The sequence below is a fragment of the Brassica napus genome, chromosome C5 (assembly GCF_020379485.1).
Source record: "Brassica napus cultivar Da-Ae chromosome C5, Da-Ae, whole genome shotgun sequence".
In the NCBI taxonomy this organism is placed as follows: Eukaryota; Viridiplantae; Streptophyta; class Magnoliopsida; order Brassicales; family Brassicaceae; genus Brassica; species Brassica napus.
Window position 1 is genome coordinate 50,750,756 of NC_063448.1, and position 24,069 is coordinate 50,774,824.

At 33.8% G+C, this 24,069-nt stretch overlaps 3 protein-coding genes and 1 pseudogene across 4 annotated transcripts; 1 reads left to right on the forward strand and 3 right to left on the reverse strand.

Annotated features, from left to right (window-relative positions):
- Positions 1-5,608: 5,608 nt before the first annotated feature.
- LOC106386897 (two-component response regulator-like PRR1) lies at positions 5,609-6,886 on the reverse strand. Of its 2 annotated transcripts, none has more exons than XM_022697744.2 (4): positions 6,484-6,886; positions 6,269-6,400; positions 5,980-6,144; positions 5,609-5,888 (listed from the first exon to the last, which is right to left on the reverse strand). In XM_022697744.2, the coding sequence occupies exons 1-4, from the start codon at positions 6,805-6,807 to the stop codon at positions 5,775-5,777; spliced, it is 735 nt and encodes a 244-aa protein (XP_022553465.2). In that variant the 5' UTR covers positions 6,808-6,886; the 3' UTR covers positions 5,609-5,774. The 2 variants fall into 2 exon arrangements, with proteins under 2 accessions (XP_022553465.2, XP_013682172.2); XM_013826718.3 differs by having other exon boundaries at positions 5,609-5,885; positions 6,484-6,884.
- Positions 6,887-12,384: 5,498 nt separating this feature from the next.
- Positions 12,385-13,491, reverse strand: LOC106387073 (annotated as a pseudogene).
- A 2,135-nt stretch (positions 13,492-15,626) lies between these two features.
- On the forward strand, positions 15,627-16,564 carry BNACNNG23680D. The gene has a single exon (XM_013826012.3). It carries the CDS (start codon positions 15,736-15,738, stop codon positions 16,345-16,347), a length of 612 nt encoding a protein of 203 aa, XP_013681466.1. The 5' UTR covers positions 15,627-15,735; the 3' UTR covers positions 16,348-16,564.
- Positions 16,565-17,317: 753 nt separating this feature from the next.
- On the reverse strand, positions 17,318-21,584 carry LOC106384680 (nucleolar protein 56-like). The gene is made up of 4 exons (XM_048759213.1): positions 18,787-21,584; positions 18,523-18,700; positions 18,302-18,436; positions 17,318-18,216 (listed from the first exon to the last, which is right to left on the reverse strand). The coding sequence occupies exons 1-4, from the start codon at positions 18,832-18,834 to the stop codon at positions 17,999-18,001; spliced, it is 579 nt and encodes a 192-aa protein (XP_048615170.1). The 5' UTR covers positions 18,835-21,584; the 3' UTR covers positions 17,318-17,998.
- Positions 21,585-24,069: the final 2,485 nt, after the last annotated feature.

The following is a 24,069-nucleotide window of genomic DNA, read 5'->3' on the forward strand; positions in this document are numbered from 1 at the left end:
ACCTTTACAAGTGGAGATTGAATTACTTCGTGTAACCACTTAGGATAATCTGCATCGTCGTCGTCATAATCAACCTGCAAAAATAAAGAGAATGTTAATGAAATACAGATAATGTATGAAAAAAAAGTTTTAGTTAATACCTGATTCCGCAACCACTTAATGAAGTGTTGATCTTTCCTTTTGTCTACGTCACTTGTGGATATACCAGGAAATGTTTCTTCGACTTGAGAAACAAATAGGCTGTAAAATCACATTTTATAGGAATGAATCTCTCGCAATTATACAATTAATTATAGTTATATGTGTTTCGAAGTGTCAATATATGTTACCTTTCAAAATAACGCATCAATGGATCTTCGCAATTGAGTAGAATATAGGTGTGTGCACTATGAGCGTCTTCTTCACTCGACCACCAAACCTCTTTACACTTCCCACCGAGTCGCCCAATCTGGCTAAAGATGTCTGGAACACCAGCAACTGCATATGTTGGCGCAACACCACCATCATCATATCTTCTTGGAGCTCTTCTCCGTGTACGTACTTTTGACGCAAAGTAGTACGATGTGAAGTGAGAAACTTCTTCCGTCAAACTTCCAGCAATTATAGAACCTTCAACTTTGGCGAGGTTCTTTGCTTTTCCCTTCAAATATTTCATGGCTCGCTCATACTGATACATCCATCCGTAATGTACAGGTCCACGAAGCAATGCCTCATATGGGAGGTGGACAGCTAGATGCTCCATGACGTCAAAAAATCCGGGAGGAAATATCTTCTCCAAGTTGCACAATAAGATGGGAATGTTCTCTTGAAGCTGTTCCACAACTTCTTCTTTAAGAGTGTGTGTGCTCAGATCCCTGAAAAATGCTCCAATGCCTTTTATATTCAAAAAAAATTAAACACATTGTTAGTCATATATTATTTTGTAAATTATTGTGATATAATACACTACGTACCTGCAAGTGCTTCATGTACGTTTGTTGGAAGTAGCTCCGCAAATGCAAAGGGCAGTAGTCGTTGCATAAATACATGACAATCATGACTCTTCATCCCGGAGAACTTTTGACCCTTTTCAACACATCTAGAGAGATTCGAAACATACCCATCGGGGAACTTCACTTCTGATGCCACCCAGTTGAACAACACCGACTTTTTTTCTGAAGATAATCTGAATATCGGAACGGGAACTTGTCCATTGCTTTTAATATGTAACTCGCTTCTTGAGCAAATATCCGGCAAGTCCAACCTTGATTTTATGTTGTCTTTTGTCTTCCCTGGGACATTCAATATTGTATTCATGATGTTCTCAAAGAAATTCTTCTCTATATGCATCACATCGAGGTTGTGGCGCAGAAGAAGATCCTTCCAATATGGCAACTCCCAAAATATACTCTTCTTGTGCCAGTTGTGATGAACACCGTAAGAATCTGGCATATTACGAGGGACATGCCAATTACCACCCCAACGAACTGTTTCGTTAGCTCCGTAGTAGTCGATTTGCGCTTCAATTTGTTCTCCAGTTAGATATGGAGGAGGAGTGTCTCTCACAACCCTTTTGTGCCTAAACAAATTCTTGTTTCTTCGGTAAGGATGGCCAATGGGAAGAAATCGACGGTGACAATCAAACCAACTTGTCTTCCTACCATTCTTCAGTTGAAACGCATCTGTCGTTCCATTACAATATGGACAAGCTAATCTCCCATGTGTAGTCCATCCAGACAACATCCCATAGGCAGGGAAATCACTTATGGTCCACAAAAGCATCGCTCGCATCGTAAAATTCGTCTTCGTTGAACAGTCATACGTCCTCACCCCTGTTGACCACAAATCCTTCAACTCTTTTATCAGTGGTTGTAGGAAAACATCCAGGGACCTTTTTGGATGGTTCGGACCAGGTATTAATATGGTCAAGAATAGTAACTCCCGTTGCATGCACATCTCCGGTGGCAGGTTGTATGGAGTAAGAAAGACTGGCCACAATGAATATTGTCTCCCTGACATTCCGAACGGACTAAATCCATCTGTGCATAATCCGAGATACACATTCCGGATATTGCTAGCGAAATCTGGATGTACTTTGTTGAAATGTTTCCAGGCTCTTGCATCTGATGGATGAGTCATCTCACCATCCGTCTGAGTATGCTCGGCATGCCATCTCATCTTTCCAGCAGTCTGCTCTGATTGATACAATCTTTTCAATCTGTCTGTAATTGGTAGGTACCACATCCTTTGGTACGGTACCCTATTACGTCCCCGTCCTTGCGGCTTGAATCGTGGCTTCTTGCAGAATCGACATTCTTCTAGCTTCTCATCATCTCCCCAATAGATCATGCAGTTGTCGATGCAAACATCTATCATCTCCGAAGGCAACCCAAGGCTATAAACCAGTTTCTGAATCTCATAATAAGAATCAGCAGACACATTGTCTTCCGGCAAATACTCTTTAAACAAGTCCGCCCATTCGTTCATGCAACTTTCAGGTAGATTGTGATCAGTTTTAATATTCATCATTCTAGCAGCTAACGACAATTTAGAGAGACCTTCTCTACAACCACTGTAAAGTGGTTGATTCGCCGCGCTTAACATTTCGTAAAACTTTTTTGCATCTATATTAGGTTCTTCATCTCCATCATGAGCTACGAATGCATCAGCTACCATATCATGAACCCTATCATAATCTACCATCTCCTCCTGCTGGTAACTATGTTCATTATGCAAATGATGATCAACCGGTTCTTTTTCCTGAAAATTGCTATTACTACTACTAGCTTCATTCTGATCATAATTAAAACCTTCTCCATGTTGAAACCAGATATAGTAATTTGCCGTGAAACCTCTATTTATTAAATGCTTCCAAACATTTTCACGGTTTGCCAGTTTCGAATTGTTGCATTTCCGACAAGGACAGAACATCTTACCACTTTCTTGGGCGAGCGGTGTTGAATCTGCTTGATGCATAAATGTCTCCAGACCCGCAAGGTATTCTTTCGTCACTCTCCCGTTAGCATCTCTATGCATATACATCCACTTCCGCAACTCGTAAATATTCCCGGAGCCAGCCATTTTTTTTCTTTCACGTTTTTTGTTGTTGGTGTGTTTAAAATGATGTTTAAACATCCATATTTATAGGAAAATTCGAATCTGGTAGTTGTAATTTTGCTATGAATTTACGACGAAAATTAATTAGGTGGGCAAAAAAAACGTGTAACACCTATAAAGTTGGTGGATTCAAAAATTTCCTCGCTAAATACACGTAAACTATTTCCTCGTAAATACCACGCAAAGTTTACGTCGTATTTACGAGGAAATAGTTTTCCTCGTAAAATACTCGTAAAGTTACATCCACTTTACGACGAAATATTTTTGTCGTTACGTTACGAGGAAATAACGATGACTTTAGTTTTTCACGTAAATTCGTCGTAAACTCGACGCAAATTTACGAGGATTGTTTTTCCTCGTTAATTTTCGTCGTTAACCATGTGTTTTCTTGTAGTGCTAACGGTAACACAGGCTTTATGAAATTTGGAAAATCCAACACCGAATCTTTGTAACATTTTTAGCGAAGTGGACAAATAAACGCATCACAGTATGTGAAGGCGCAATTCCTCCAAAATACAAATTACAATTCACAATTTAACCAACTATAGCGTTATTTCAAGCACTTAGTTGAGGTATTATAATAGCCTAGTTAAGTGCTTCATCAGCGTGAATACTTTTATAATTTGTACACTATGAGAATTCTTGTATCACTTGAATTTTAAAGAAAACGAATCAACTCCTATTGCCTTTTTCTGTTCAAGTTGACATATGTAAAAGACAAAAAAAAGTTTGAGATAGTGGGAATTCACTGAATTAACGAAATATGGGTAAACACTGATTATCTTAAAAGCCTTTTTTCAACAAAAAAAAACACTGATTATCTTTCTTGAAAAGTGACAAAATGGAAGATAACAATTAACGATTACTTGATGCGATTTTTATGTACACTTGGTTTTGACTTCAGCATCTACGATCGATTGAGTAATGTGTGTACCCAAGTCAAGAAGCAGAGTCAACTCACTTCAGTTACATCAACGTAAAATTTTCTATGATAAATCAAGATCGTAAGACTATGTATCCGTATTGAGAAGGTTTGCTACATACAGTAAAAATTCTATAAATTAATAATATTGGAAGTATGGTATTTTATTAATTTATAGAGTTATTAATTTACAAAATGTTTCTTTTTAGTTTTTTTTTCTATTTTTAAATATTTTATTTATAAAATAAAAAAAATTATTTTACCGTATATACATTAATTAAATTTTAAAAATTTGACTCTCATATTGTTTTATTATATTATTTTTTGTATATTTTTATGTTTAATAGAATTTAAATTTGGTTTTAGATATAAATTTACTAAATATTACCAAAATTTATTGAAATGTTAAGAAAAAATAGAAATAATTTCACTGTGAATATAAAACCAACAATATAATTTTTAGTTTGTACTTATATAAAATTTATATATAGATAGATTATTAATTTATGATTTTAGTGGAAACATATATTTACATAGGACGTACTAAAAACTTATTTTATTATTTTGTTGATTGTGTCATATTTTCAACCGGTTCAACTCGGGATCGAGAAAATTTACTAACTTATAGTGTATATTAATTTATCAAATATTAATTTATAAATTTTCTACTGTATGAAATGATCATGTTGAAAACTCTCTTGTTTAGATTTTCTTTACATTAATTGTATGACACTTTTTGTAACGCCACTTCATTAATTGTATGACTAATTACAAATCTTGAGAAATATTTCATAAGACTCGCACTCTAATATAAATATGAATAAAATAGCAAAATTGATTTAAGTCTCTCTGAGTAGAATAGTAGTATAAGATGTCGGGCCAACAAAAAATGAAAGAAATAACAAAAATATACACATATATTCGTCAAAGAAGAAAATAAAGGGGGACAAATTCAGAGAATATAATTTACAGAGTTTGAAGCCTTATTATATATGTTTGTTTCAAGAATTATATGTCTTAAAAAGTGATTGGAACTTGGTTCCGTATCATGTCTCTCCTCCACACACTCTCTCTATATCTACACTGACTATATAGACCCTATCAATCTGCTTTAATCGATCATTGCAAGAATTTTGTGTACAACTTCTTATCATGTTTCTGTGTTTTGTTATTAGACCAATTAATCCGCATTATTCTTTATATCCATTCATATATAAGCATGGAAAAGAAAGATAAGAAGGCCACAAGCTATGTAACGTTTCGTCATTCGTCTTATGATTAAAATTTACATCATATATTCCTTAATAAACATTTATTCCGTGAATCCTCTGGTTAATTAATCTTTTATCGACCTACCAATTTATTCGAATCGTAAAAAGTGTTGCTTGCCATAAACAATCTCAACAATCTTTTTAACCTCCCCAAAAGAATCTTTTCTTAGATTTACTGAAAAAGCTAATAGTCTATTTTTTTTCTTTTTTTTTTAATTACATAATAAATTAAGAAACGGGAATAACTTGCTCTTGTATTGAGATCGTTATTGGCTGAAATTATTCACACCAATGATGTGAAGTTCTTTTATTTATCTACTAGGCAGAATCTTCATGTTCATTAACCACATGACTAATTAAGTACATTATGATATAGATCTACATCAAATAACTAAGCTGCTTATAATTAAACTAAACTAATCGATCAAATTTTATAACTAGCGACATTAATTAATTGATTTGGAAGTAGGTAAATGATAGTAGGATCAGAAGCTCCATGTGCTTGGATTATGATCATCTCCAGGAGCGTCCAATTCACAAGGAAAAGAAATCATATTAGACATTGCTTCGTTAAGCCATCCATCATCGTTTTCCATCTGCTAAAAATTGTGATGCAATACTCTAATTAGTTCTACATTTGATTATGTAAATAATAAACTGCTCTGGAATAATAAAATGAATTTATAATACCTGGATTAGATAGTCGTCGGATCCAGAAAATATATCTTCTTCTTTTTCAGAATTGTTGTTGTGAGTTTTAGACATGTGAGATTGTTGTTCACATGTGTCATTGTTTCTAGCAAATCGTCCTCGAACACGAACACGCCGGTCAGCTAGGGTTTTACGGCATACATACTGCATATATATATTGTATTTTTAAATCTCAAGTTCTTATATATATATATCTCTAGTTCTTATACAATTCATAAACATAAAAAAGGAAATATAAATTTACTATAAGGAGTGTATATATACATACCTTGATGGTCTTATTGAAGTTGCGTTGGTTCTTCTTTTTCAAGTACCTCATGATTCTCTCTTTACGTTCTTCAACCGAATAGCGTCCCACTTTTGTGGTCTGCTCAGCTTGTATGCCTCCTTCACTAGATCCCTGCTTCATAAAAATAATTTCTTTGATGGTTTCTGGTAAACAATAATATCCATTTAAGATAATATTTGAACGTGCTTATATACCCAAGATTGCTCTCCAAAGGGCTTGATCTCTGGTGAAAAGCCGTAGTATTCTTGATCACCACCATGAAAATATTGTGTGGCATTGTTCACACCCATTTTCTGGTAATAATAGTTGTACTCCTGCATAGGAGCGTCAGAAGTTCCAAAAACTTGGGGATAAAATGTGGATTCTCGGATAGAAGATGCGTTGAAGGGGAGGTAACCGTCGTCATAGTAATTGGATAGAGCTGAGACGTCAGGACATGAAGAAGAGCCGTGAAACTGTGAAGAAGTGTTGCCGGAAAATGTGAAATCGGCGTAGAACTGAGGAAGAGATGATGCCATGAGAGAAACAAGTTTTGGGGTTGTTTTGAGGAAATGAGAGTGTGTGCAAGTGTGTATATATATAGAGGTGAGTTTGTGTCAGATGTTACAAGTTGTTCTTTTGTTGGGTTCGGGCAGCCTGACCGAACACACCAGACTTGCAGTTAGTTAGTGAGACTCTGCTCCAATGGTTAGAACCTATCATGGGTTATAATGTTTAATTTAATTGTAAATTTGTAATTTGTAAAGTTTAGAACTTCTTGTAATTTGTCATGTCCAATGGTAGAACTATTTTAAAATTCTTAAGAGAGAAAAAGACAACAAAGAAAGACACAAACACAAAAAGAACCAATAAAAAAAAAGACACCTTAGAAGTTCTTACCAATTCTAAAAACTCTATTTTTAGAACCTGGTGCTTAGCTTTTGTTTCTTTTTAATTTATTTTTTGGGCATTTTTTTAAGGGAAGATTACTAAAATAACACACATTTTATGAGTAATGACTAAAATAACATACTTTTTTTTTAATTACTAGACTATTTTTTATGCCCAGAATGTCCTTGTTTTCTTTGTTAACAAAAAAAAAATTCAAAATTTTTTTTTACAGAAAATAAATATTTTCGAAATATATAAATAAGTCTACTGTTAAAAATCTGTGACATTTAATGACAGTTTTATTAGTATTTGACAGATTAATATTTTTCAACAAACTTAGTGTGGCAGATTTTATATGGTTAGAGACTTTCTGAAAAAGTCTACCACACATTATGGTAGAATTAATTTTAATAGCAAATTTGTTTTTATTTGGCAGGTTTTTATAGCAGATTTTTGTCTTTTGATGGCAGCTTTATAATATTTCGAAGACTTTCATAATCGCACACATATTTTTCTCACATACTTTTTATAATTTGGTAGATTTTCATGTTCATGAGATCGCAGACTTATATGTTATGTATGCTAAGTTGCAGACTTATAAACTAACAAAACTAACTTTTATGTGATAGCAGACTTTAACATACGTTATGACAGACTTTAAAGGAGTTATATGTTGTAGCAGACTTATTCGCGAAAATCGGTTTACTAATTAGATTTAGACCAATTCTGGGTTAATAATTAAACTAAAAAATTCGACCACTAACCGGAACAGTTATGAAAACCTAGGTTTAGCCGTAGTCAGTTCTTTCTTCTCCAAGTTACGATGTCTTGTTTTTGACAATAGATTCTTTCACGTTAATCCCAAGCAATTCAATGATGGATGTTATAGTTGTTTGTGGCCAGTGGTTATTCGAGAAGGATAAATGGATGTTTCACATTTCGTTAAAAACCTCCATTGCGGGTGTTCTTACACTCTTTTCATGCTGTCAAAGCCTCTTTCTGTTCTTCATTTTCTTACCTTGCTCATCTTGATTATTACCAGCTCATTCTTCCTTTTTGTTATGTTTTAACTGTTTCTATTTTCGTATTTTTCACCTTTCTTTCTAAATTCATCGGCCTATCTTTTTGCTTAGTTAAGTTATATATCTCCCTTTTATATAATCCGTTACTAGTTAACAGTATAACATATTCTTTATGAATTTCCACATATTATAAACGACAAATGCTTCTTTAAAAAAAAATGTAATAGGTTGTGTTACTGTTATTGTTTCATATGAATTTATCTATTGAGATGTACATTCTTTTGATATAATTTTTCCAGATGCTTATTCGGTTCGCAGGTGTGACACAGATTGGTAATGGTGCAACTATAAAAGTCTATAATGTCATCTGAATTATAAACTAATGATAAAGTAAATAAATATAAAATATGTAGAATTGTGAAACGTTTGATAATGGAGCACAGCCGACTACTAGTTATCTAATTCAAGCCACACCATTTGTCTGTCAGCTGCCAATGTTCTTGTCTCGTCATCCCTTATATAATAAAACGCAAGTCGCTTCGCGAATGAAAAAATGACATGTGAAAAAAAAATTAAAATAATTAAAAAAAATTGACATGTGTAAAATATTTTAAAAACAATAACGATTTAAAAAACAAATGTAAAAACAGAAAATTTTAAACGCATAAAACATGTTTAGTCTATTAACTTATTTCCTTTTATTTGTTTTATATATAAAATAAAAATTTCCAATATATTCACACGACACCCATGATCCCACTACTTTGAAACCACTACTTTTTTTTTTAGATAATTGTCATATATTAGTTCCATTTCTACTTGCAATCAGAAATAGTAAATTCTTAAATCTCTTGCAATGGCTCCATTGATCTCTCTAAAGTTTCAACTTCAAATGACGAAATAATTTACAGTTCAAGATCCAAATCCAAATTGTTTCTGGTCCAACATTTGCGTAATAGTTTTCAAAAGCATTTTGTCTTTTAACGAAATGAGAAAAAGACGAACATCAATATGCTATGGAATGATACTGATGTTGGATGATAAAGCTTTCAAGTCCATGTAAGTGAAAACTAAAAAAATGCTTAAACTCTTTATGCTCAAATATCTTTTTGATTAACCATTTTCTCTTCTAACCTTTTTATAACTTTCTTATTTTTTTCATGTACTTCTAGACATTGGCCAAAACTACATACTGTATGTGAAAAAGGTAAAGGTAAATAAAATATGTCAACAATGTATTTAAAATGACTAATCAATTCTCAATTTATTGGAATATGTTTATTTGTTGTCGTGGTGATAGTTCACGAAAAGATTAATATGGTCTCAATTTAGAACACATGTACACAGCGTCTGAGAACTTGAGAAGCACCACAAGAAGAAAAGAAAAAAAAAAGACGGAAAACATGGAGATACTTAGAAGGCAACAAATGAAATCAAAAGAAAGATTCATGTCTACTATCTAAATCGAGACCTAACACTACGGTAAATTTTCCTTTCTCTTTATTTGTGTGTTTATAATTATATAGAAAATGCAGTGAAATTATTTTGTTTACTTTAAGATCAAAAAAATATACTTCTACGTTTATAATTTTTATTTGTAGATTCTGTTAGAAACAAAAATGACTGAACAAGTATAACAATGCAAATGAACTTAAAAGAATATGATGGAGGAAAACAAATATTATTTTTTTAAAAGCAATAGGGAAAGACTACAATAAATATAAATGTTAATTATCTACAAAATTAAAGTTTGTGCTCTAATAAAACTTATGCAAGAAATATGTTTCCCTCAATCTGATTTTTCATATGTAATAATCTTTTTTGAGTTAAAAATGGAAATATGTAACGGAAAATATGTAACGTTCATCTTGTGTCTATACTTGACTATTATGGAATATAAAAAGCAAAATTTTATTCTTTTATTTAAAGTTTTATCAATAAATATAACCTTGAAAATAATATTTATTTACATTGTAAATTATAACCTAGATTATAAAAATAATGTCCGTGCTAAGCACGGGAGATAATACTAGTTTTTTATAAAACAGAAAAATAATTTAAAAACTGAGAATATATTTTTTTCGTGTTATTGCAAATGGCCGTACGAAAACTCACACGCTATGAAAACTACGTAAAGGGAAACCCTACCCGTAGCCCCAGAATCTTTAGCACATGTTCTAAAATTTTGCACCATTTATTATTATTATTAATTACATGGGTTACAGAATTATAATGTTATTGCAGAACAACTATGCATGCTTAGTTATTTCAGTTGATAGACTCTGGTTACAGAGTTCTAGTGCTATTGTATAACAACCAGGCATGCTCCTATTTCTTGATTATGCATGCAAGTTTTGATATCTAAACTCCAGTGGAGAATATTTTATTTTACCAGTCTCAAAACCCAAAATGGTTACCATATTATGATCCTTCAAAGCCTGTAATCAATCATCATCCTACTACCATGCACGAGTTGTTTTTGAAGATAAGAACAAAAAATTGAGATTATGGCAAAAATTAAATTAGGCTAGTGGAGAGATGCATATGAGATCATAAGCATAGTTATTAAGTACGGAGGACCGCCTCCAAACATGTTCAGTGAGATAGGAGATTCGAAGAAAGATGATGGATGGGTCATGACATGACTGAATATGCATTCAAAGATTAAAGTTAGACATTTTTTTCCTTTATCTTGTTTTCTTTGAAGTTGTACTACTTCACAATATTAGATTCTCTTTACATGATCTTCTTAATTTCAAACTCGTCCCATGGAATAGACAATGAAATATTTTATGAGAAAAAGATCTTCCAAATATTTCAAACTACATTATATATAAGATGTCAGTTATTTTTTACGGCATATAAGATGTCAGTTATACGTCATCTTTTTTAATAAAATCAACTGAAGAATTAGGATATTAAGTTATTAACATTAACAAATTGTTTTAGCATACATATGTATAGGAATAAAATATGATATACTTGAAAATTATCAACTATCCTCCGATCATATTTGTTGATTCCATTATGCCCTAAAAACTCAGCAATCTTAAGAAATAGTTAATTATCAATATCTGAAATTCTGCGTCGTCCGTTTTTTCTTCAAAGTACCTATACTTTTTTTCTAAATTGTATATATTTTGTGTTTTGTGTTGGCTATTCGTTCAAAGTCCAAACTCAAAAAGTTGTTCTCGGAAATCTTGCTTTCATGTGTTCTGTTAAGATAAAGCGAAACTGATATATATCATAGTTCGATCTTTGTTTATAATCTGAAAAGATTCTAACTTTAACTATCGTACACCGATGTGTTCCAAAAAAAATATCCTACACTGAAAAGAATTAAGCATTCATTTTTTCCTCCAAAATAAGGCTGATCTATAGAGTAAATCTTGAAAAGTATAGTAAAACAGTCACAAGATCAGATTATTTATATATGTGCATTGTTGTCTAAACATAATAAAGAAGGTTTTTAAGGGAAATCTGAGAAAGAAAAATGAAAGAATTAAATGAAATAAAAAGAGAAAAAGGAAAGCTTAAACTGAAATTGTGCAAGTTGTGTTTGGCTATTGTTGTTGGTGCATGTTGCTTGAGAAGGGAATCTCCGATATGTAGCTGTTCCCTTGAAGAACAAAAAAAGAAAGCATGAAATTTTTGGGTTTCATTTTACATAAAATTCAATCTACTTTTGAAGAGAATTCTTGTCAGAGATGCATTTTCTATTGTCTATGCTGCCAGAAAAATTTTAAAAAAAAAAAAAAAAAAAAAAAAAGCAAAAGAAAGTTGGTAGCTAAATCTTGTGTTAAAAGATATGTCCTGATTTTATTCTACATCTTACCGGGTTCGAGTTGCCGCTCAAACATTATCTTTCTCTATTCATAGAAAATAGATTACCAAGTTTCTGTTCATTTCTTATAGTATCTAAAAGAAGTTTAGCCACAAATAGAGAGATCAACGAAGAAGAGGGAATATGTTTGTTATTTGGTTCTTGGAACTAAAAAAAAAAGTTATAGCAGCTTTTAGTTTGAATCAGGTTAGCGACATGATCATGAAACATATCAATAACAATCCATACTGTGTGATATGATAAATTCACAAGAGTGCAAAGATATGGCAATGATTAAGATCATAGAGTGATATGAACAGAGATGTTTAGCAAAAAAAAAAAAGAAGTTTTTCACCATTTTTCATTCAACCTTGAAATGATTGAGACGAAGAAGAAGCAAACTTGGATTTAAACTTGAGAAGCTAGACACAGTTAAATAGTCATTGATAATGCTAGGTAAGATAAGACCATATGACTTTTTGAGAAATTAGGTAATAAAGTCACTAGAAGCGATCAATGATCCTGAGCGGAGCTTGAGTCAACGCCAAGTAAACCTCTGTATGGTAACGGAAACTCGAGGGCAAATTAAAATTCAGTGTCACCACAGGCACGGCACGAGACCGGAGGAGCCTCCACCGTCATGCTGACGTCATACGCAGCCTTGTCGTAATCTCCTGCTATTAACTGAGCGTCTACCTTTCCCACGCCACGCTTTGCCGTCGCGTAACCCAAACCACACTGTTTCAACGCGGATGCAGCCTTGGGACTCCGGCGGTGCTTCCAGGCCAAAGCGGAAGTGTTGTTGGTGAGGGTGATGAGGTGAGAGTTGACGCATCTGAGGATGATGCGAGCCAGTTCGACTTGGTCGCCTTTTGGAGCAGTTGGGTCTGCTCTCAGAGAGCGAAGACACAAGGTGAGGTTGTCGGAGTTGTGGCATAGTTGCATCATTAGCTCTTCGTTAGCTCTGGAGATAACCAATATGGTAACAAGTGTGGTGAGGAGAAGAAGCTTTGCTATAATAGAAGAAGACTCCTCCATCTTTAGTTTCTTGATATATTACTACTCTTTTTTCACTTTTTTGGTAAATGTTAACTACCGTTTGTCTATGGTCTCGCCATCATTATCCGTGGAACACCTTTTAGGTTTCTTAATTTTTATTTTTTTTTCTGATTTAAAAAAAATATTAAAAAAGAAACAATTGCGGGCCGTCATGTTTCAGCGGAGCCCGCAAACAGTACAAGAAACACACCAAGATCGGTCACTAATCAATTACCTCTGTGACCGGATTTTTTGTTTTTCTTTGGGATCCATACTATATTTTATTTTATTTTTTGTTAAGGATTCTTTTTATATCTCCCCGATAATTGTGGTCTTACGTCCTTAAGTACGTACTATTATAAATTTGTAACGTTCGTAAGTTAAAAGTATACATTTTCGATAATCACATTGGGTGCATTATGTTTGTTGGTGACATGTGTTGAAAGCGTTACGAGCTTGGTAATAACTTAAGCTCAACAAAACGCGAGTGGTACTTTTCAAAAGAAAAAAAAAACGCGAGTGGTATGTTGTGTTCTTTTCAAAATGGTTAAAGCTGCAACTGAAATGCTATTTCGTGGAATAAAATCATTTGGAATGCATCATTTCATTAAATTTCATAAAATATTTACCAGTTACAAAAATTTGGTAAAATCTATTTCTTTTATTCATGATTATAAAACGTACTGATGTATGATATTCACCATACCATTAACAATTTCAATTTTTATTTCATTTTATTTATCATTCCATATCTTTCTATTCTACAAATAACCATTCTTCTTATTCAGTTAAATCCTTACAAGAATAACCAGTTTTTTGTCCGGACAAGGTAGTCCAAGTGGCAGGACGGGCCTCTGGTGGCAACCATCATCCGGGTTCGATTCCCTCCTCATGCGGAAACTACCCTGCCTCTTCTGGACACCAAAGCGGTACTGGGTTCGATCCAGCCCAGGTAAAGCTCTTCCGGGTGAAGTGGACCGCTGCCTGACCGGGCCCAGGGGAATGACCCGCGAAGCGGGGAACCCCTGGATTATCAAAAAAAAAAAAATAACCAGTTTTTTTTTTTTACATCACAAGAATAACCAGTTACAGATGTTTACTATAAAAATGAACTCTTGTCTATAATTGGCTATTTTATGTACATGCTTAAAAATAATAGGGGAAAATCGCATTTTAAACACCGAGAGTGTCACTTTCTAACACTTTAAACACTGAAGTTTTTTGACTAGCACTTTAAATATTCAAAGTGACATTTTTATCATAATAAACCTCCAACGACGTTTTCCTGTTCATAGGCGACCGGCACTGTTCATTTTACAGGTTAAAATGATGACGTGTCGGTTTCTTTTCTTTTAAAAAAAAATATACGTAAAAATACAGAAAAATTCGAATGAAATTGAAAAAAATTATAAAAAAATCAAAACAAAATTAAAAAAAGTTCAAAAAAAATTCAAAAAACTTAAAAATTAAAATTTCAAACTTAAAAAAATAAAATATTAAAAATTCAAAAAATTCAAAAATAAGATCTAAAATTAAAATATCAAATTTAAAAACTAAAATAAAATTTAAAAAATTCTAATAATTCTAAAATAAGATCTAAAATATTAAAAAATATATAATTTGAATTTTTATTTATTTATTTGTATTTATATATTTAGAGCATAAGAATCTTTTGCATCTTTAATGAAAAAATTTTGGTCATTTTCTTTATAGAAAATCTTTTTGGAACAAAACTCAAAATAATCTATTTGAGAGAATTATTTGCCCTGCATGTGGTCACAATCAATTAACATGGGGTGAAATAGGCGGCCCCCCGAGATGCTTTATGCGAAGTGTACTTAGGCGCTAGTCGGGCTATGTAAGGTGTCTGGATATCCTGATTATGAAAAAAAAAAATTTTGATGGTAGCAAGTTTTGATATATTGTTTTTGATGGTGACAAGTTTTGATATCATCATAAGTGACAGTTACTTTCATTGGATGAAATTTTAAAATAAATATAATTTTTTGGTTAAATATTTACAATTTTAATTTTTAAGTTTGAAGTTTTAATTTTAGATCTTATTTTAAAATTTATTTTCTTTCTTAAATTTGACATTTTAATTTAGATCTTATTTTTGAATTTTAAGAATTTTTAATATTTTATTTTATTTTTAAGTTTGAAATTTCAATTTTTATGTTTTTTGAATTTTTAGATTGTTTTAATTTTGTTTTGAATTTTTACAATTTTTTCCAATTTCATTCGAATTTTTCTGTATTTTTTATAAACAAAAACCGACACGTCATCATTTTGACCTGTAAAATGAACAGTATCGGTCGTCTATGAACATGAAAACGTCTTTGGAGGTTTATTATGATAAAAATGTCACTTTGAAGATTTAAAGTACTAGTGAAATAACTTTGGTGTTTAAATTGATAGAAAGTGACACTTCCGGTGTTTAAAATGCGATTTTCCCTAAATAATAGTGTTTATGGGCCATATATGGGTCTAATATTTCATGGGCCAACGGAGCTGAGCCGTGTTTTTTGGTTGATGACCGTTAGGCTCAAAGGAGAAATACGTAAATTAACATAAAAGTAGCCGTTGCCAACCAAAGAAAGAGAGCCGTAAGTTTCGCCGCTTTATTAAAAGCCACAACTTCAACGCTCCTCTCTCCATCTCTCTCTGCTTTCCTCATTCGTATTGCTGCTTCCATGGCTTCAGATCAGAGCACGAACCCACCAATCATGGAGTCAAATCCGAGACACCCTCTTCACCAAATCGCCGACACGCCAACACACAAGCTTCTCCTGAAACAATGGCTTAAAGAAGAAGAGCTCATCCTCAACCGCGTCTCACACAAAGAGTCTCAGATCGATTCCGTTCGACGAGAGATCACTCAGCTCTACATCTTCTTCTTCCTCTTCCACTCAATCTCTCTGCTTCTCCTCTTCCACGCTTCCTCTGCTTCCGCTTCTTCATCCGCTTGTAAGAGATCATGGATCCCATCTCTCTGCGCTCTCGTGTCTTCCCTCGGGATCATTTGGGCCGTACGGTACAAGTCTGAAGTGGAGTCGCATCTCGAGAAGTTGTTGGAGAGGGAGAAAGAAGATGCGAAGCTGCTTCGTAAGTGCGTTGAAGAGCTGAAGAAGAAAGGGGTCGAGTTTGATTTGCTCAAGGAAGTGGATGCTCTGCGCAGGGCGAAGAGCTTGAGGGTTGAGTCCAAGGCCGTGAGGAAATGGTCTGCGAGGGACTTTGTGACTCTCTTCTTCTTCTCTGTTTCGTGTTTGGTTCTTGCAATGATTAGACTCATTCTCTGTGACTAGATTGTGTTATGAATCTTTGTTCTCTTGCTTTTTTTCAATTTTTTGTTATACTTTTACTTTTTGATTCAGCAGAATTCTCTTGTTTCTGCAATTTTTTTTGTACTTTTTAGATAATAATTTTTTTTCTTTATATAACTCAAATCAAAATTAAATTATCCACAAGAAACACTAATTTTTGTTATGCTTAATTAATATAAGAAGAAAAATATGTTTGATCCTCTTAGTTGTAGATTCAGTATGAGAGAATCTGATGATGGTTTCTGTTTTTCAAGCAAAAACATAGAACCAGAAACCTTTCAAGATATCCAACAAAATTTGGTAATTTTATTGATCTCAAATATAAAACTGATCTTTCCTGGAATTTGAATTTGCTTAATGCATATATTCATCAGGACGATGCCAGTATTATACGGAGTCTGCCCATCAGTCGACATCCAAAACAAGATTCATATGGATGACATTTTACTGATCATGGTCGGTATACGGTTAAATCAAGACATAGGGTGGAAAAACTTTATCCTGATTTGGGATCTCAACAAGGCTTTTTTGGTCCGGATACAAAATCTTTACTAGCCTATTCATGGAAATTACAATGTTCACCAAAATTGCAACATTTTGTATGACAGATTATCTCAGGTAGCTTACCAGTTACAAAAAATTTACGATCTCGTGGTATCAAATATGACATGCAATGTTAGATATGCGGAGCCGAAGAAGAATCAATTAATCATGTTCTCTTTAAATGTCTTCCAGCGTTTCAGATTTGGGCGATTTCAAATATTCCATCTCATCCAGGGATTTTCCCTACTCTATCAGTGTTTACTAATATGGATTATCTTTTCTGGAGACTTCCAAAAGGACATGATTTACACTTTTTTCCATGGATATTGTGGTATATTTGGAAAAATCGTAATGATAAGAATTTTAAAAATAAAAATGGAGATCCACCAGATATTCTAAGAAAAGCAGAGATCGAAAGTGCTCTGTGGACTGAAGCTCAAATTAAGGAACCCTCAACACGAGTTTTTTCGGAATTGCCAGAAAATCAAATTTTACATGGTACCAATTGGTGTTATATTGACGGAGCATGGAAAGAACAAGATATTTTTACAGGACAAGGATGATTTTATAGGAATGAAGGATCTACTGATACTATGATGGGAGCCATAAACATCCGCAGGAGTCTATCACCTTTACATGTCGAATGTGAAGCGATGATTTGAGCAATAGAGTCCATGAAGACCCTTCATATCTCAGAGGTGGTGTTTGCAACTGACTGTTCTCAACTGGTGAATATGGTGTCTACACCTACAGAGTGGCCAGCATTCACTACACATATGGAAGAATTCTTGCGCTGTAAGGAATTTTTTCAAACTTTCTCTCTCCAACATATCCAAAGGGCAAAAAACATAATGGCGGATAAGCTGGCACGTGGTGCTTGGAATCTGTCTTCTGCTATGGTTTATGTTGATTCAATTTCCTCGAGGTGGCCAACGGATTTGGAATCTGCTTAGATTACTAGTATTTTGTTATAAAAAAAAAATATAAAAGTGAACTTTTCATTTAAGAGATTCAATACTATAAAATCTGATATGGTTAATTCAATTTGTTATTAAATTAAATAAAAGCTTGGCATGTGGGAAAATAACTACTACATTACGGAAACCTGTCTTGGTATATTCTTCACCTTGTGACTTAGTTTTCTTCTTCTTTTTCTTCTGTGACTTGTCAATTCCTCTTCTACTGTTTTGCTTTTCTTCTTCTTCGTTGATTTCTCCCCATCTTCTCCCTCATCCTTTTCCTCTGTCTTTCTCTTATCTTTCTTCTTGTTCTTCTCTGAGGCCTCCACTGCTATTGCTTCTCCCTCATCTACAAAGAGAGAACACACACCCATCAAACAAACAGTTTAACACCAAAACATGTGTGAGAGAGAGAGAGAGGTGTATATAATAACCTTTCTTCTCAAGACTTTCCAGCACTTCTTTCATTACATCCACATTCTTACGTGGGGCAACACCTTTGTCATAAAACTCTAGTCGCTCCTCCACTTGTTCCCTAAGTTTCTCACCAAAAGCTGTAGTGCTGCTATCTGTGCATAAGAGACCACCATTGTTTAACAGTTAAACAGCACATCATCATCTCACACTATAACAAGTTAATTATTCAGGACATTACCAGCGAAACAATCAATCCGGGAAGCAACCGAGCACTTGTTTGCTAGGTAACGAGCAATACGTCCCTTGTTTTTAGCAGATGCACGGCCAATGAATGAAGAGTGGAATATCAGACCATACTTGGGTGTGTTTCCACGTGTCTTCAACGCCCTGAAAAGTGCTTTCTCAGCACCAAGAATCTGGAGAGTTGAAGATGGACACTTCGCAAGATTAGTCAAACTTCCCGCATGATTTTAACAGAGCAAGGCTTCATTAGATTATTTACCCATAGATGCTTTGCCAGCTTCAACGACCTCTTTAGCCTTATCTTCATCTCCAAGGATATCAGTAAGCATAGGGATGTGCTCTTCAGACAACTTTGACTTGTCTTCAATAACCTTTGAAACTCGGGCGTAAAGGTAGTTGTCGTTGACTATCTTTCGGTAGATTAACTCAAAAAAGTCCATACCTTTAGGTCTTTGATGAACCTATCAAAATGCTGGCCCACACCTCTAAGAAGCTCATGAACGAACTCATTGCTCTGGCAAGGAATCTTCGTGGCTTCAAAGATGCAAGAACCGATCTTTGACCAAAACAGAGCAAGCTTATTGGGAGACAAAAGCTTCTCAGCTCTTTACTCATATACCCTAAATACAATGCTTTGTTATAAGGCAATTACCAAAACAGAGCATGCAGTAAGAAGTGTAAACTTTGTTTCAAGCAAAACCAAAACAGAGCAAGCTTGCTGACAGACGAAGTAAGACTGGTGGAAGAAGATAACAGGGGAAAGAGTTCTACTTTAGTGAAGGGTTACCTTCAGATACACGGCGTTGATTTGGTTGAGAGCAGACTCAGATGGGTGGAAACTGGAAAGCAGTGAGCTGGACGACCCGACCGAACCGACTTAGATCCGAAACATACTCTGAGAGAGCAAGAGGTTGACTTTTCCCTCGTATTAACTCCTTGGGCCTTAGCCCATTAGATTATTGTGTGAGGCACGAAATAAGTGAAAGCTTTTTTTAATTATCTATGAAGCTTTTTAAGCCAATTATACTCTTGCAGCTTTTGTAACCTGGACTAAACTTTTCTTTTCTAAATATTTTATTCTGGAAGCCTCATCCATTGAGTTGAGAGAATCGCTACTTGAGCCTCATCGGTATCCAGAGTTGAAGTCACTTATAGAACGCATACTGCTTCTCTTCTCTAGACTAGACTCTTGGTCACTCGTACATGTCCAGGGATCGAAAAACAGAGTGTCTACTGCTATTGCTGAGAGTGTTATAGCTAACTTCCGCACCCAATCATATGTTGCTACTGAAGGCCATAGTTGGCTATCGCATACCATCTCTCCGAAGCACAAGCTGTGTGATTAAGCTATATGTGCTGTTGGGAGATTTTACTTATCACGAGTACACATCTCTGTGGATTTTCTCCTCTGTCTCTGTTATTGGTACCTACTGGTATCTGTGTTTTGTCTTTCTTTATCATATGTACTTCTATACGTTGCCTTTTTAGGCTTTGCTATTGAAACATTCAGTGTTAAAAAAAAAAAAAAACTTTTCTTTTCTGAGGTGCAACGTTCTCACTTCCTCTTATGATCTATGGCTCTTTTTTGGTTTAGTTAAGGTTGGGTTTTTATTTGAAAAATGGGCCTGAATACATTTTCTTTTTTTTGTCAACATACTTTTCATTAAGCCTTTTGGCTAAACATGAGTACAATATTTAATTAGACTTAAAGTCAACACGTGAACAATCTGAAAATAGAGCATACAATCTAACGAACACGTGTAAGCAGATCCCCATATGTTGGCATTACGTGGCTGGATACTAGGACGCATGTTAGACACCTGTTGATTCCCCCAACCTTGGCTCCACCACCGAAGAGGAGTAGCTCGCCGGTGAAGCTCTCCATCAGAACCTCTGCAAGACTTCAAGTCAACTAAAGCTTGTACTCACTTGGAAGACGCCTTTCACTCAAGCCGAGACAAATTGATCAGAGGGACCTTGATTCACCGTTAATTAAACACATAGGAAGTTCAAGTCGGGATGAAAGGAGACTCTTTGTTGGACCGTTGTCAAACGCCAACTCTGCTGAATCTTCTTCATAGAGACTTATAAATCCATCAAACTCACTCTTCTTCCAGTCCAAGATGCTTCACTTCGACGCCATAGAACACGGCTGATATATCATGTGAAGACTGATTCTTTTAGGAAGAGATAAAGTTGAAACAATGAAAAAAGATATCAGATCAATAGCCATCGGAATTGAAATGAAGATCAGTGAAAGGGGTGATATGAAACCCGAACAAGTCGGTAAAACAAAAGTCGCCTAACGAAAGGGTAATCCGCTAACCGGAAGTTTATTTCGATCTAAAGATCGATTATATGATACAAAGGTATCAAAAAACAAAATAGAAACAGAGATGGCGACCGACGGCGAGATGCACGCCGGCCACCGGAACGGTTTTCACTTTGAAAGAGCTGAAAAATGGGCCTGAATACATATTGTTAAACTTTACATTTTTAAATAATAAACCCAAAAATAAATCAAAGAACAACAAAAAAGACACGATGGAAAAAGTAAACGATGAGTGATCCAACTTTAATCAAAAACACGAGTACACGACCGACCAATTAAGAATAGTAATGCTTAGTCATAGAAATGATGTAAAGGAGGGTGATGAGTCAGGAAAACGTCATTTCGATTACCAAAAAGTCTGAAAAAAAAAAACATAAAGACAAAGGTGGAGCCAAGGGGCAAAAGAGTGAGGTCACTGTACCCTAGAAGTTACGGCCAATGTGGGCACCCTCCACTTTGAAATTGAATCATCTATCTATGGACCACAATTTGAAAAATATTGCATTTCTATTTTCTTATTCCGTACTTGTCGCTCTCTCTATCTCAATAAGAAATTTTAAGCATATAACACGATAGTGTAGGAGCGAGGGTGTCGTGTGGCTGTCCTGCGTACGGCTGTACGCTTGGAGCTTGTCGTCTCTTTAAGTTTGGAGTCAAACATATTAAAGTTCTCGATAGTTATGTTCGTGGAAAATCTATTAGCCATTGCTCTTCCAGCAGATTTTTTTTTTCCCGGGTCTTGTTTCACCTAACCAATCAATTTATATTCAATGCGTAGATATAGAGGAATGAATAAAATGATCTGCTTTCTACAACTACTTCAAGAAGACTATTAATTACTACTCCATGCTAGAACTTTCTATGTCTGTAAATGACTACATATCCATCGATTTTATTTCTACAGAATCGTCTTCTTCGATTTTTTCAACATGTGTGTAAGTCTTTGTCGTTCAACGAAAGCATTTTTTTTCTAAGATCTATTGAAATAAATGGTTGTTAATAAAAGCTGAAATGTATACGCTAGCATATATTTTCAGCTAACTGGAAACTCTATATTTACTTGTAAACAAAACAAATTCATTTGAGAATTTTGGTAAGTAAGTTATGATACTAACTTACTAAGTGAAATTTATCAATTGAATTCGACTGAGGTATTGATGAATCTACTCACCTGTCAATTGAAATTCTATTAAAATTTTGCAAGTACAAATTAGCAGTCAAGAGTCTGACCAGTTTGATGACTAAAGAAAGTGGAGTATACGATGGTTTTCGCATTATTATTACCAAAGCGTATAGGATGATTTTTATTATATATTTTTAGCCGACAATTGATGACTAACGAAACAATAATTTTTAGACCATAAAAAGAGAAAACATAGAAATATATATATTTTGAGTGAAAATAAAGACCAACAAATTTTTAAGAAAAAAATAAAAGAAGAAAGAAACTAGAAACAAACGGCTTGTATCCTTTTCAAAAAAAAAAAAAAACAAACGGCTTGTAGTAAATAATTTTATTGATCCACTTCTAATGGTTTTATTTACATTACTGAACTATATCTTATAAAGATTAATGCATCGAAGTTTTATTTGCAAGATATTTATAATTTTAAATTTTAATCTGCATAAATAACAATAAATTGAACTATATAGAAATCAAATCTCAAACCTCTCTGAAAGAAAATCACAAACCTCTTGCTACAAAATTATTACAGTAATAACTTTTCAGTCAAACTAGTGCAATAAGGTAACTTCCATGACGCACACTTGTCATTCTTTAATCAAAATCTATTCACATTAAATTAAATTTTGAAGACTAGTTACGTTGGTTTGTACGGTATGACACGTAAGGAAGAAAAAAAAGTTGGAGTATATCTTATAAAGATTAATGCATCGAAGTTTTATTTGCAAGATATTTATAATTTTAAATTTTAATCTGCATAAATAACAATAAATTGAACTATATAGAAATCAAATCTCAAACCTCTCTGAAAGAAAATCACAAACCTCTTGCTACAAAATTATTACAGTAATACTAATAACTTTTCAGTCAAACTAGTGCAATAAGGTAACTTCCATGACGCACACTTGTCATTCTTTAATCTAAATCTATTCACATTAAATTAAATTTTGAAGACTAGTCACGTTGGTTTGTACGGTATGACACGAAAAAAAAGTTGGAGTGAGTTAGGTTAATATGTACGACTGCACCGTACGGATATTTATTCATTCTATTTATATAATCCCAAATGGGTTCCCACAAAACTCCTTTCACGTGACGCCATTCCTCTTATCCTATCTACCAATTGATTCAAATATTCAATGCTCTTTACGATTTCGACTATATGCTTATCATTATAGTAACATTGGCCGCGTCTGTATTTGATTTATTTAAACGCATAAATCAAATCTGAAAGGGAAAACTAGTTTTGGCATATAACCAAGTAATGTAGTTGATTACATTTGGAGAGAGCGAAGTATATATGAATAACTTAGTTTATTACATTCGGTGACATATATACTCGTTAATGATGCAATAGCGCGTACCGCGTTTACAGCTAACCAATCAGAGTGAAGTTTCAAGCTGTTGACGTGTATCTCAATAATGCCTCCTTTATAACCTTTGCCGTTGGAAGAATATTCTCTCCTATGTGTGTTTTGCATAAACTAATACGTTTGATTATCTGTCTTACTATTTCTTAATTACAACCCCTTTCTTTCTTTTATTTTTATACTCTATATTTTGAGTATCGGATGCTTGCATAGCTTAAATCTTCTTTATATCTATCTGTTTATGGTTGATTGTATATTAATCATTTCAGTACTCAAATTATCAACCAAAATATCATTGAACAACTAACTACCAATCAGGAAAAATAACCGATTAATTGCATAGTTTAAAAATAAAATAGCTTTGATCAGTTTTCTATTGGATAAGTAAAATTACAGCAGATAGTTTAGTAACTTACTGCATGAATTTTTTTCAAAACAAAAAAATTTACTGCATGAATAAAGCTGTATTTTTCTATTGGAATAACAGTCTATATAGTTAGACTGAAAAAGTCACTCTCTATCTAAACTATAATCAGTGATCTTTTTTTTCTTTTAAACACTTTTTTTTGAACCACAAACTATAATCAGTGATCATATATATTAATATACTGAAAATGGAAACTACGTATATGGTTTAAGCATTCCAACTATTCAAGA

Excerpts from the sequence above, each read along its gene's own strand:
- LOC106384680 (XM_048759213.1), bottom strand. The coding sequence starts at position 18,834 with ATGAAGATAAGGCTAAAGAGGTCGTTGAAGCTGGCAAAGCATCTATGG. Across the intron at positions 18,701-18,786 it reads AGCTGGCAAAGCATCTATGG|ATTCTTGGTGCTGAGAAAGC; the intron begins GTAAATAATCTA and ends TCAACTCTCCAG. Across the intron at positions 18,217-18,301 it reads GGAAAGTCTTGAGAAGAAAG|ATGAGGGAGAAGCAATAGCA; the intron begins GTTATTATATAC and ends CTCTCTTTGTAG.
- BNACNNG23680D (XM_013826012.3), top strand. The coding sequence starts at position 15,736 with ATGGCTTCAGATCAGAGCACGAACCCACCAATCATGGAGTCAAATCCG.
- LOC106386897 (XM_022697744.2), bottom strand. The coding sequence starts at position 6,807 with ATGGCATCATCTCTTCCTCAGTTCTACGCCGATTTCACATTTTCCGGC. Across the intron at positions 6,401-6,483 it reads CCTTTGGAGAGCAATCTTGG|GGATCTAGTGAAGGAGGCAT; the intron begins GTATATAAGCAC and ends TTTATGAAGCAG. Across the intron at positions 5,889-5,979 it reads CCGACGACTATCTAATCCAG|CAGATGGAAAACGATGATGG; the intron begins GTATTATAAATT and ends CACAATTTTTAG.